At 38.4% G+C, this 14,958-nt stretch overlaps 1 protein-coding gene across 1 annotated transcript in view; it reads right to left on the bottom strand.

The window, feature by feature from the left end:
• The window catches only part of SLC44A5 (solute carrier family 44 member 5), a 51,498-nt gene extending 50,960 nt beyond the window's left edge, over positions 1–538 (bottom strand). Inside the window, exons 1-2 of the mRNA XM_026074577.1 lie at positions 490–538; positions 204–252 (exon numbers count right to left, since the gene is read on the bottom strand). Coding sequence (XP_025930362.1) covers positions 204–252; positions 490–538 — 98 coding nt within the window. The remainder of the gene's footprint in view (positions 1–203; positions 253–489) is intronic.
• Positions 539–14,958: the final 14,420 nt, after the last annotated feature.

Genomic DNA, 14,958 nt, shown 5'->3' with positions numbered 1-14,958 from the left:
TCTAAATATGGCATTCAGATTGGAAGAACCCAGAACACCGCAGTTATGTATTTCCCAATAGCCGCATATCCTCAAGGTGGTAAGGGTAGCCTTCTTGACTAAAAAGAAACGCAGGTTCAAATTCAAAGATTTTGTTAACAATTTTTTAATTCTCTGTTCACTGCAAAACTAAGGAGTGAAATAGATTGAATTAACATATTTACCTGTTATGAATGGGTCCTCTGAACTTTGGATCAAATTTCCTTGGTTCACCTGCATTTAAAATAAAATAGTATAAAAATAAGTCCTTATTAAAAACATAATCTATATGGAAGGGGCTGTTAAAAGCAGTCCTTTAAGAACATCTTCCCTATATTCCCCTATAACCAGATCTGTTAAAATAACTCATGCAAACAATATCAGTAATTCACCAATACAATTACTTAGCAATTGTAGATAAGATCAAAGTCCCCCCCCCCCCAGATTAAGAACATTGGGGGCTCCCATTACCACAGGGTAAATCATCTTTAATGTACATCTCATCTTTATACCCATGCATACTGTTCACAGTAGAAAGTTGCTGATATTTGAGAGATGAATTGTGTCACACACTTAGCATGTGGCTGCGGAAGGCAACACATAAGTGAACCTACTTCTCTGGAGCTGCAGGCTAAGCCCTGCTGATTTTTCTCTAAACAAATGGTTCAGAGTCATGTCTGGACTTCAACATAACTGAGATCCTATATTTACAGTCTTGTAGAATTATTTTTACTTCCTACTGCTTTGGCTACAAGACTTTGCAGGCATCAAAGCTGCAGGATACAGGAATAACAGCCCAAAAGCAGGTTAACTGCAGCTCAGCTTTGCTCTTGCTTCCATGGGGGTTAACAGATGACAAACCATAGCTGGAGACTGCAGGAATTCAGTGGTGACCCTGCTCTGAGCCAGATGTCACACTGGAGACCTCACAATCACCCCAATGATTGTGATTATAAGCAGAATAGGAAGGAGACTCTGTGGTTCAAATTCGTTGTTGCCCAGCATCTTACACATTTATCAATGCAGTATAATGTGGGTATTATATTCTTTACTGCTATTTTGATCAGGAACCACTACATTCAGTAGCTTCACCAAATAAGTTTGCTACAAGTTCTTGGTTTTGAGCATGCTAGGGAAGAGAAGCCTGAAAAAGGAGCTGAGTAGGTTTTATTGGTTGTAGTCTTCTGCTAATGCACCCCATCACTTACACACCATTATGCTGCCTAGCCCTTACAGCCTTAGTCAGATAAACTTATTCAGGTGCTTGTGGAAGCTCTGCACAAGCAAGAAGTAGACCAAGCTATATTGTACATGATGGACAGTGTCATCAGCAGTGCCAGCACGGAACATGGCAAGCTCACCAGCAATGTCATTTTCTTTTAGTCAAATATGCAGTTGTATCTTGGTTAATCCACAAGCTTGAGAATGATAATAATGAGACAAACCATCCACTTAAGATACAAGTGATACCAACAAACAGGAAGTAATACCTGGTTTTACAGAAGATCTTTACCAAAAAAGAAGAACCCCCCCCACACACACACTTATACAGTAAGCTATTTCCTAATTACTTTAGAGAGCACAGCCATTCTGAGCAGTGAACAGGTGTCAGTTTGTTAACAAATTAATCAAGAAATGGCTTATGAGCTTTACACTTCTTATAAGTCACTGACGAAAATATGGACAAAAGTAATAAATTAAGTACTTAGTGGTACATTTTCCAGTTACTTTAAAATACTCACTGTTCCAAATGAATTTCTTCTAGTTTCAGACTTCAGAGAAAACGCTTAGTGCACTTTACCTCATCTCAAATTGTATTTATTTTGAGAACTACTAATATTCTAATTGCTAATTTAAGTTTGAGATAAAATGCTTTTCCTCAAATCTCTTGAAGTTGAAATTTGCTTTTACTGAAGCTATGTTTGTTCTTTTAATACATAAGACCCAGAGGTCCTGTAAAATTGAATCTTTAAAAGAAATCAAGAATTAACATTCTTCAAGGAAGCAAAGGAACACCTAAAATAACCTTAAAGTTTTTCAATCAAGAGTTTTTATGATCTTCTAGTATTCTGCAAAAACTATATTGGCTTAGTATTCTTATATCAAGAATCATTCTGTGTATTAGAATAAATACACCATTCTTCTCTTTGTTCACCCGACTCCACCTAAGTATAAACAAAATCCTTCCAGATTGTCAGAGGAATAAAATAGTATTTTAAGAGACAGGCTTTCACAAAGTAATTCCTAAAATGCATAGAGTTTACTAGCCAGACAACACTTTATAAAGAGAACATAAACCAGTCAGCAAACAGATAATGAAAACTAGATTTCTTTTATTCGATTCATCAAGCAACAATTAAAAAATGCAATGGACAAGGTGTTTTCTATCGAAACCAATGGATGCTCCCCATCAGGACTTTCCTGCCAGGTGACTTGGCCTCTCCTTTCATCTCTCCCCTACTTGATCTTCTCCCTTTGTCTGAGCTCAGCCGCCACAGAGCACTACAGTGCATTCACACCCACAAAAGCATGCACCTGCACGCACCCACAAGCATGCGCACACCCACAAGCATGCCCTCATGAGCAGCTACCTTAAAAATAACCTGCTGCCCTCTGCTACTGAAAATCATGAGTTTTACTCTAGAATATCAGTAATTTTCTATGCAGAAAGGAGAGGCATGTTTTGTACCACGTGCTATATTCAGACTTCATTGGAGTTCATAGACATGAATGAATTAGAAGTTAATGCTCCATCAAAACCTTAATGGCACGTGTGATGCAGTAATGCAGCTTCCAGCTGGCAGGACTGTGAGCGGAGGGAGCTCCTGTCTGTGCCTGTCTGTGTGCACATCCCTGAGGCAGCGCACACACATGCGCAGTCTGCTTCATATGGATGAAAAAACAGAAGCGAAAAACAARAAGTACAGTTCACACAGCAGGTAAGGGTGTCTGTATAGAGCCCCTTTGACAGACATTTATGGTTGATCGGGCTTTTCTGTCCATTCTCCTTTGACTAGTAGATGTTGGCACCCTCAGTATTGTTTGTCTAATCTGAAAGTCTATCCAGTATCATTCAATAGTGCTTTAACCTAACATCTACAAATGCAGCAGTGTTTGCAAAATCCAACACTTCATTTAATTCAGAGTTCAAGTTAGAATTCCTTAACAGAAGTTTGGAACATTTGTAACAGCTCTGCTTTGTATTTCTAATACGAACTTTGGTGTAAACCATGTGAAACCTTGATAATAATCTCCATTAATTTCATTGTCGGATTCACCTGACAACTTTAAATCCAAAATCCCTTTAGGCTGTAATCCTGTAAAAACTTACATATTCAAAGAACTTTCTGTACATGAGAAGCTTCATTAGACTCCTACCCCTAAAGCTATGTGCATGCTAAAACATTTGCAGACACGGGGATCACAGGCTGTATTCCAAACTAATCATGGTAAAGGGATTATAGGTCAAATTCTTACATGCTGAATCTCCATTCATATAAATCAAGAATGAATTTAATCTAGAAGACTTCTGATGTTTCCTTACAATGATGCCAGCTAGAATTTTTCTTTTCTCATTCTGTCAAGGCTGCTCATCATAGGAGACAATGTACTGCAAGTCAGAGGCATTGATTTTCAGCAGATCAGTGTCCCTAATAGTTACACATTCTAACTGTGTAACAGTATTTTTTGAGTAACCACACGGATGACAAAGATTAGTCTGTTTTGTGTCAAATAGTTGTCTCCTACATGCCTATACTGTAGAATGTCTTCGACTGATAAAGATGTAACAGAAAATCTCCAGACCTGCACTTAAAAGGCAGGCCAGTACAATTGAGTGGCTCAGCTTTTAGTCACTTATTTAGAGAGACCTGGAAGGGGCCTGAGTTTCAAAGAGGAAACATTAGGTTCTTGCTAAATTATCTCAAGCTGGGCATCAAAAGTTGAGGCTGCCAAACAGACTTTTTTAAAAGGTAGGCTTCCTTAAATTTGAAAGGGGGCTTTGTCAGATCCCAGAGAGTCAATCACTCTCTCATGTAACTTCCGATTAGGTCATAAGCAGTCCTGGAGGTCTGAAATGTCACTTGCCGTGCAGGACCACGAGTTCACTGCTATGCAGTGGCTTTGGCATGCTCTGCATTTTAAGCAGCCAGGTATATGTACATATATATATATATATATACACACATACACACACACACACACTCATGCAACATACAGATAAATAAAATACTGGCCAAAGATACTGCAAGGGAGATACTTGCCTTTAAGGAAGTACATAAAAAGATCATCAATACTTCATTAAGAATTTGCTTYCCCCCCCCCCCCTAAAACTAAGCCCTTTAAAAGAGTAAAAAAGAGTCAGCCTACTGCAACTYTATTCATCTTTGACAGAAACTTCAGCTTCATTACTACTAAACACACAGCCAAGATACAAAGGTTAGCCCAGGTACAAAATCAGAATGGAGACTGATTATTAATTAGTTACCCATTGACTCAATGCTGTACAGGCTCCATAACTCATTTATTTGAGATTCAAACATTGGTTACAGTAAGGCTGAGAACTGCAGGTATTTTCAGCTCTACTGCTATTACAGTCAATTTGAAGTTTGTCTTTTCTTTCAGAATACCCAGAACAAGTTACCTGAATAATAGTTGAAATTACAACACTTCTGACTCGAAGACTCAGTGAAGCCATAATGAGAAGAGACAGTAATGGATGCATTGGATGGATGAGGATCCAGAAGAGCATGCACAACTGAGGCAGGGAAAGGTGTCACAGCACAAGTGAGATGAATAACAGTCCTCTTGTCAGAAGAGGATATTTACCAGATATGCTGACAGAGCAAACCTTGCCTGCTGCAGCACAAGTGTTCAGCATATATATCCTAGGTTGCTACATTCTTCTTTCAGTTCATCTACAGCTATCCTTTGGGTTTGAAAGGGCTATCAAATAAATGTAACTACGCAATACATATAAAAAAAACAGTACCAATAAGCACATTTATATCTAGATATATGTATCTAGATGTGCAGTGCATATCTATGTGGCTTCATATGGATAACTAGAAACACTCGTTTCAAACAGTTAAATGATCACATCATAAATACATTCTCCTAATGCTTTAATGCAATTCTGTATGTAATCCTCCAAGTCAATTACAGCTAAAGACATTTGTTCCAATCTTTCTAAGGGGGGGGGGGGAGGAATATTCACAATTTTCAGGTGAAGATCAAAGCCCAGAATACATAACAGAACAGAAAGACATAAACAACTGTGTAGGGAGTTTGGAAAGAGAATATAATGACACTTTGGAGTGTAACTTATAACTGAGGGTATCTAATAAATAGTTTTGTTTGCAAATACTTGTTACTCTTTTGGATGAAAAGCACAGTGTTATGTAAAGTTTTGGCCTCCTGAGAACTACCAAACTTTCTCCTTGCAACTACTCTGGCATAATGCCAACACTGCTCTCAAATCATTAGTCTGCTCTTTCTTTGATGTTATCTGGAGATACATATGCAATCTTTCTCACTCCAAGTACAAAATAGATCTCATTATCTCCCCGTTATCTGTTCAAACCTAGCATCTCTGCTACCAGATTGTTTTTTTCTGAGGTAAACCTCACTAGCCCAGTCTGTTGGTGAAGAAACAAAAAACAAAGGGCAATTTTTTTTTTTCTTTAAAGCAATCAGTATCTAGGTAGTATTTCGTGCAACTGTTAAATAAGTTTAGGAATTTTCAAAGGAGAAACAGCAAAATATTTTCATAGCTCAGAGTATTACCCATAAATATCTAGCCATCCCAATCTTACAGCTATATGGTCACATCTTCCAATGCTGTCAGCCCAGTATGTATTCAAGATGAAAGAAACAGCCATAACAAACATGGGAACAACAATCCACATTTTAATTCATGCTACTGAAAGAGGAGTATGAACTTTTTTTTTAAAGGGAACCTTGTGGAAGATCTTGCAGCTGCATTTAAAAAAAAAAAAAAAAAAAAANAAAAAAAAAAAAAAAAAAAAAAAAGGAGAGAGACACATACAGACAGGCAGACAAAAAACATGCACAGAATTTTTCAAGTACACAGGGGCCAAAATTTGGGAACAAGCAATTTTAAAACTCTTCTAAAGAAGTAAAGCTGACTCACTATCGATCTATAAATGAGAACATATGTGAGAAAACAGGGAGACATATCTTGAGGATTTGGAGGTGAGAAACATCATATTATTTGAATATAAATCATAATGCATCAATAACACTAAGTGTAATATTACAATTAAGATGTCATTTATTATTTAGGGACAGACTCCACCCTGAAGTATTTATATAGAATTTCCAGTGGAAATAATGGACTCTATCCACTGCTGAGAGGACAGAAAGTTAAACAATTAGAGTTTTACATATTTGCATTCTGCTAACAAACATTTAATTCAGTTGACCAGATCTGATATCTCATTTATCTCATTTTAGATGCTGTTTATCATAACTAGCAATGTTATACTACCCAGTACTTGGAGTGAGTTTTAATTCTACCAGTGGAAACCATTCAGTAACCAGGACATTTTAGTCATCCATTGAAAAGCAAAAATCACTTTGCCTCTTCAGATGTCATATATTGGCAATAACATAGGAAACTACTGAGAGGAAAAGTTTAAGGAGATGATTACTTAGCTTACATACTTATATCACTTTTTTTAATGATTATTAGAGAAAATTTGAGAAATTATTCCACTGGAACTTATATACAAAAAAGCTGCTAAATAAAAAGAAATGGGATGACACCATTTATCATGAGTACACAAAACAGTGCTGCAGCTAGTGATTATATCTTTCTAGCAAACTCCTAGTTTCTACAGGTTACTGACAGGAGTCAAACTAAACCAGACTATCAGTTCTGCTTCTCACTGCAGTTCAGAAAAGATGCAATAAAGAGCCCAAGGAGTGTCACTGTTTCCACTACAGACATTACAGGAAGGAATGCATGACCTTCACGTGTGCAGTGAAGCTGCTGATTTCAAATAGGCTCAACTGCACTGCAATATCCTCACTAGACGGAGCTACCTGCCAAAGAAGCCGTAAGATCAGAAGTTCCACCATGAAGGAAATATCACTGTCAGACGGATTTCGCTGCTGTGACTAATAGTGGAGGTGATAAAGGCAATTATGAAATCCAAGCCATCCTTGTAGTAACAGCAGTGACAGTTCTACCGGTATGAGAGACACCAGTCTTCTGTTAACATCAAATAACTAAGGAGCAGCTTCATGTCCAAGCAGTGCCCCAAACAGTGTGTTTGCCTGCATGATTTTAACTACTGAATAAAAAAAAAATCATAAAAATATTTATACATCTATTACAATGCTGTAGTCAGTGCAGTCATGACTATTTCCACCAGCCGTACAGCTAGCCCTAAATGTGTTTCTGGATAAACACTTTCTCTTCTCTCCCCCTCCTTTTCTCATGTGGTACTTAATCATAAGATGTCATCAGATTGTGGTTTTACATGTTCTCCAAGTCTTCAGATTCAGGCATATAGAATCTTCTACCTTTATGTTTTTCTTTAAAAGCATTTTATTGAGTTCTGTCTCAATATCTCATAGCAGCATGCTGCAAGTGTTGCTCACAGACATAGTCTCAGCACTTTCCATAAGCATGGCCTCCAACTTAGAAAACACTGCACACACAACCACACACAGAAAATGTATTTGCATTTGGCAAATACATCCTGACTGCAAAATTCATACTTCCAGCTTGGGTTTTGAAGGCAATAAAGACAAAGTTAAAATTTAATTGTACTATACAGTATCAGGGAACATTCAAGCATTTGTTTTTCATTTCCTCAGTATTGTTTATAATATTGGGCCACCCAGTAATGCTGGGGTACTTATGATTCCACCAGTTTTTCATTAAAACCCTTGCAATCATACTGTCTGCATTTATGAAGCATCCATAAAGCACAGTCTCAATGGAAATGATCTAAAAATATCTCCTGTAACAGACAGTATCCACTTTTCCCATTAGAGAGGGAGGTGGGTCACTACCTACAGCATCAGGTGATAAAACAATGTTACCCCACAAAAGCAATTAATGGCTGGCACATACAGTATTATTGATCTATAAACACCCAACACACTTCATGAAGTTAATGACACAAAGGAGCAAATGCCTCTTCCTGCTGAAGAAGGTACCCTATGAGTTACAGCTCTTTTCTTTTAAGATGTCTATTTGACACTGGACAAGTTCATTTAGGTGTTTGAGAGAACAACCAAATGGGGAAGAAACCCACTCTATTTCAATAAGCTCCACTTTAACTAAAGTGCTATACTGATGGGATTTTTGGAAGTATGAACTCTACTTTTCTGCCTGTGTAAGCACTCTCCTTCAAAAGCCATCCCTCTATTGGTGCAAAGATAGTGCTAATACTTACTAATGGACTCCTAAGCTGAGCTAGCTTTTTGTTGGTTGCAGAAAGAGCTCATGCACAGATGCCTGGTTCCAAACCACATTTTCCAGGTGTCAAGCACTCAGACGAGGCGTAGGGGGAGGAAGTTATGTAGGCAGTATGTGAACAGCTAGAGATGGCAGGTATAAGTGGGAGCCAGAAAGGACCAAACCCCCATTAATCCTGATCTATCATTGTCGCATTCTGCCACCATGACGGTGGCACTCACATTACTCTGGTAGCTGCACAGTTATTACTAACTGCACTAGCTCCTCCAGAGCCAGAGAGGAGGTACAGTGCTGCAAAGCATGCAGTTCATCTCTTTTCTCTAGCTCCCAACCCACCACATGTCCTAGCGTAGGCAGCAGAGCAGGATTCAAGCCATTCATTGAAGTTAGTTATATATAACATCCCTGAAGACAGCTGGCACTCTGTACAATCTCAGAAAGACAAGAAGGTCAAATCAGCTCCCTCCTGAGGGCAGGCAGTAACATCTGGCCTGCGGTTACAGATGAAAGGAGTCACCCACGATAATTTGTTGGGACTGTTATCCTAGATAGCACCATTCAGATTCACTTTATAAATAAGTAAATTGTACTAAAAAACTACCAAATACTAACCCACCAACCACTGCTTTGAATGGGGACTTGAATAAGAAAGCTTACAGTGCAATTCCACTTGGGAAAGGATAACAGAAATTTATGGCAGAATTTAAATTTTCCCTTCCAAGCTTCTTCCTAGTTGTGGGTTGGAGTTTAAGCACATTAGTTGGTTGCCTTTACTGTCAGATCTTGTGGGAGGAAAACCTGCCATTTGCTGATTTCATTTTTAAAATCACTAGAAGTGCTAGGAAAGGAAAAATCTCAGTTTGCTGTACACTGGCAACTGTCCTTGTTCAAAGGACACATGCTTGCTGCTTTGAACACCAGGAACTTCCTATAACAAATCCAACAGAACTGCATCAAGCTTAAAGCACCTGTAGTGGCAGCACTGTCAGTATGAGTATTTCATCTGTTTACTCTGACTGCTGAGAGTATTGCCCTCCAAAATCCTACCATTGTATAGATGCCCTGAGCATTATTCAGGGACAAGTCTCAGAGTAAAAGTGGAATTAGTAACTCCTGCTTCCTGTTCATAGCTAATGTTAACACTCGCCCCATTTAGAGTCTGTTACACTATATTGTTGCACTCTCCTGCCTCCTGTCCTGCTCCCGCATGAGCTGCCTGATGCTAGTGATTCCTTCTCTGGTTTCACTTCTATACTTCCAGGATTGTTACCTATCCTCCTTGTTCCCATCTCCTCTAACACTCAGACTTGCCCTATTCATCAGTCTTTCTCTTACTAGCCAATGGAAATTGCTCCAACAGATGTAGCACTCCACATTATCACAAAAATAAAGGTAGGTTACAATTGTAGAGGGTACTTCCTTTCTCCAAACAGGAAGAGATTTTTCTTGCAGTCCTGTTTTAACAGCACACTGTCACCAGACATGAATGGGACAGAAACAGAAGTGAATGCCCAGTGTATTGATCATGCCATTTTTAAATCTAACTTGTCACCATTCATGTTAATACAGAACACACTGTAGAAGGGACATGTCCTTCAAAGGAAATATTTGCCATTAAACAGCATGTACTAGTCCATCATTCACTCTCTGCAACAAATTACCAGTAATTTGACCCTTAAGCCCAGTACAACAGGCACAGCAAGCAAGGTACTGTGCTACACCAGTTCCATCTTCTCATGCATAGAACAGTGGCTGAGATTAGTGACAGAACGAGGGTCCTGCAGCTGAAACACCAGTTTCTACACAGAAACAGCAAATCTCATCAGGTAGCAGTGAGGGCCAGCTGCTCCTTAAAGGTCAGGGCCCAGCCCATAATACCTGAGCAGAGCAAGCAGGGTAGACCCAGAGATGGTAGCCAGGTTCAACCAAGAGTCCAGATCATCAGGCAAGTCCACAGGCATGAAGCAGGTCTGAGGTCAAGCCAGGAAGTCAGGCCACAGGTGAGGGTAACCCAGGTCAGACACAGTCCAGTGATCACCAGGCAGGTCCACAGTGATCAGACAGGTCTGAGGTCAAGCTGGGAAGTGGCCTGCAGGCCCAGGCCTAAAGACCAGCATTCCTGCAACAGTGATCAGGCAAGGACAGGCCTAGGCTTCAGCTTAAATGGGGCTCCCAGGTCCACGGGCAAAGGGTATGGGTGGAGGCCTCAGGTGAGGCTGGTCAGGGCCATTAGGACCTACTAATGCATTCAGGGCTCTGACAAATCTCATGGCTTGAATAACTGCTGTCAAATTAGGAAGATACAGAAAGTTAGTAGAAGTGGCAACATTTTCTAATGCTACTGTAATAGCAGAAACAAACATTCCTTCATTCAGCTGATTAGGATTTGGATTTTTGCTTTTGAAGCTAGCTATCTAGCTTTTTAGGACATTTTGAAGTTCAGCAATTATGGTGATTTGCTGAACCAGTTTTTGTGCAAAGAAAAATTACTTCTTCATTTAGAATTCCAATACTACAATACAAATGACTGCTTCAGAGTGCTGTCTTACTGCCTACTTAAGGATCTCTTCTTGTGAAGATAATGGCATTAAAGGGTGTTTCTAGCCTCCATTTTCCTCAGTCCCAAGAGAAAATATTTGTTTTGCTCAATTAGAGAAGAATTCAATAACTTCTGAAAAGCAGAATTTACTTATTAACTAAATGCCAGACCTTGTTCCTGGTTTATATCAGAAAAACCTTATCAAAATATGCACAGACCAGTACAACAAACACAGTAGATCTTACAATTCTATTTGCCTTTTGAGGTGTTCAGCTCCACCTCACCAAGCTCCTAAAATATATTTATTTTAACGCAGAAGAGGTTGACAGAGCTAAAACTTTGGAGGAGTGATGTGTGACAGCAATGCCAGAGAGTAGAGGACCTAAGTTATGTTGTCACATAGGCTACAGAAATGCACCATGGTCCAGAAAGCAAGTGTATTATAAACATAATACCTTTTGCTGGGTCAAAACCTTTTCTTTGAAGAACCTTTCTGTACAACAAATTCTACAAAATAATTATGTGCAAAATAACTTCTCTAATTTAATTTAGAGTCTGTAATATTACTCCCTAATGACAAACTCTGACCATAAGGCATACTGAAATGAGCCTTTGTTCATTGCTCATACAGGACCCAAGTTTAACATGTAAAAACAGCCACACCAGATCACAAGAAAGATCCGCTGGACCATATCCTGTATCTAGCAAAGAGCCACRGTGGATAACTGAGAAGTATAAAATCAAGGCAAACAGTGATATTTCCCTAGAATTCTCTCTGACATTAACGAGATTTGCAGTTCAGCACCTTCCTGAACCAAAGGTAGTGACTTTGTATGTAATAATTGTGAATGAACTTCTTTCTCATTAATTCGATAAATCTATATTTAACTCACATGAACTTTTAGAACCTGCAATGCCACCTCCTTTTGTTTAAGCTTGCCATCAGTTAGCTTATACCTCTATGGTAGCATGCTATGCTACTCACCGTTTTACAGATTTTTATCATATTCCCCCTTACTTGTCTATCTTCTAGAGTCAAGAATTCTAGTTTATTTAGTCATTTCTTGTACATAAGCCATTCCATACCTTTGGTCATGCTTATATTCCTTTTTTGTACCTTTTTAAGTGCTATTATGTATCACTGGAGAAGGAAGGGCCAGAACTGCACAGGATATTCACAGTGAATATTGGCTGCGATTTATACAACCATGTAATTTTTTTCTTATTTGATCTCTATTCTTTCCTAATAATTCCTTCTTACAATCTATTTGCTTTCTGGGGCAAATATTTTCACATAATCATCCATTAAAATCCCCAAATCTCACTCTTGGATGTTAGTAGTGAGCTCTATCCTATTACTGTGTATGTGAAATCAGCTCATTCATTCAAAAGCATTTGAAGGACTCAGAGCTTAGAGAGAATCTACACTGTTCATATTTTAGTTGAGGATTACTAACATTCAGCACACCACCTACTCCCTGTCTACGCATATCCCTCCCACGTATAAGGAATCTGGAGAGGTATTTGAGTTCTTACTCCCACTTTCTATTTTGCATGGCCCATATACAGAAAAGTCATGGGAGTCAGGAAAGTTAGAATGAAAGAACATTTTCCAAAATCTTTGAGAGGCTTACACACAAATGCCAGGAATCTGAGGAATAAACAAAAGCATCAAACTCTTATGCCTAGGTTCACCCTATTTAACGCCTGGAACATAGGTGGCTAGTCACCCTCCATCTTCTACATGCAAGCAAAGCTGACAGACAAGTATCCTGACAAGCATCTCCAGAGGACAAATCATACCTTGGGTGAGATGCATTGATTTGAGAGGTGCCTATTACTCCACTAACAGCAGGAATCTCAATGATTAGGCTCTTAATTTTCATGCCAAAGTGTAGATCCAAGTTTCATTACACAAATTATGACTGAATCATCATCATACACATACAGCGGGATATCTTTCAAGACACGAGTATTGAAAGAAAAACTTGCTCAAGAAGAATGTAGGGAACAAAATATAGCACGGTTATAAGGACTGAAGACCTTTGTGCTAAATTCCATAAAAGAGAAAAGCGGATGTGCTGAATGTCTCTGGGTGACGATAAGCGAGTAGACAAACAGCAACTGCACAGTGGCAAGACTTTACTACAGACCATCAGGTCAGGGAGAGATGAATGAGGTTTTTTATGAACAAAAAAGAGAAGCATCCGGAAAAATAAGGCCTGAAAACTGTGCAAAAATGTAATGTACACTTAGACATCTGATGGAAAAAGCACAGCTACAGACAAAACAATGACAGATATAGACAACTGAATAAGATTCTGGAAAGTACTGAGAACAACTACTTATCGTCCACAGTAAACAGTTTTGAGATGAAGGGAGATCCATGCAGCGGCTATTATGAATTTGATTTTGACTGGTTGGCAGTCTAAAAGAGGAAAGTAATTTTGGAAAAAAAACAGCACTGAAACAGAAATGTTCCCTATTTAAGAAAAAGGAGTGAAAACAGCAAAGAAAGATCAATACTTCATCAAAGCAGAATTCAGCAAACTGAGAACTGATTGGTGGTAGAGGGTTTAAAGGATAGAAGCGAGTTGACAGTTACTGCAAGAAGATATACTAAAGATGCAATGGCATATTATTCTAATGTTGAAGAAAAATATGAACCTTAAAAGAAAGCAATATGGCTGCATCAAAATGGCTCAAAAATTAGAAAACAACAACAACAAAAAAACCCACAACGCAAACACAATGAGTGAATATAAGGGTACATAGCTAAGTAGGAATATATGCAATGTGTATGCATATGCAAAGTAGGTAAAACTAAGGCACAAATAAGCTGTAATTAGCAAGAAAAATAAAAGGCAACAAAAAGACTCTATACCACCACCATGTAATAAGATAAAGGAAAATACAGGTATATTACTCCTTGAGAAAAGAGAAAAATAACTGATGGAATAATCAAGGCTTAGTATGCAATGACACCAATAGTCACACCAATAGTCACAAAAAGCATCAATTCTAGAAAGGCGAGACTAGGAGAAGAGCAGGTTCAAGAATACCAGCTAGTGGTAGAATTTGCTGATTGCACAACTGGTGAGACTATTTTCTTCAAAAGAGATTATATGTAGTTCATGAGGGGGAATATTACAAGTCAAGTTCTGGAAGAACCAATTCTTTGTCCAAGGCTATTTAATATTTTCCTTAACAACCTGAACAATCAAGTAGAATAAACACTGAAAATGTGCAAGTGAAAAGTGTTACAATACTTTTGGAGAAAGAATTTTGATAAGCAATTTAACAATTCAAGGTGATTTTCATAAACTGAAGAAATGTTCCAAAATTACAATGAAAAGACTAACTCTGTTCACAAATCCATGTAGAATAATTGCCTCAACAGCAATACTGATGGAAAGAACCTTAAAGGATTACGGCAGACTACAAGCACAGTATGAGCCAGTAAAGTGATGCAGTTGCAAGAAAAGTGTATCTCATTGAAGAAGAACGGCATAACCCAGGAGGCCACTTTACCTTCTGCTTGGGACAAGTAAGGCCTCAGCTGAAAAACTATTTCTAGATCATGGCACTATAATTTCAGAAGATATGCACAAACTGGAGAGAGTAGGATTGATTAAAAAAAGAAAGATGCTAAGATGTTTGCAAAATGCAGTAAATTAATGTAAACTTGAAAGACTGTGATTAAGGCAGGGGAGACAAAAAACAGTCTTCAAATATCTTATAAAAAATACAGTGATCGATTGTTCTCAGCTTCCCCAATCAGTAAGATAAGATAATAACTTAAATTACAGTAAAGATGGCTTAGCATAGGCATTAGGAACCTTTCTGAGCACACAGGCAGTTAAACGCTGGAACAGGTTTTCCAAACATAATTCTGAATCTCCTTCACTGGAAGCCATTAAGAATGGATTAGAGAAACACCTGTTGGGAA

Source organism: Apteryx rowi, unplaced genomic scaffold (assembly GCF_003343035.1).
Source record: "Apteryx rowi isolate R43461 unplaced genomic scaffold, aptRow1 scaffold_39, whole genome shotgun sequence".
Taxonomy (NCBI): Eukaryota; Metazoa; Chordata; class Aves; order Apterygiformes; family Apterygidae; genus Apteryx; species Apteryx rowi.
This window is presented reverse-complemented; position numbering and strand designations above follow the sequence as displayed.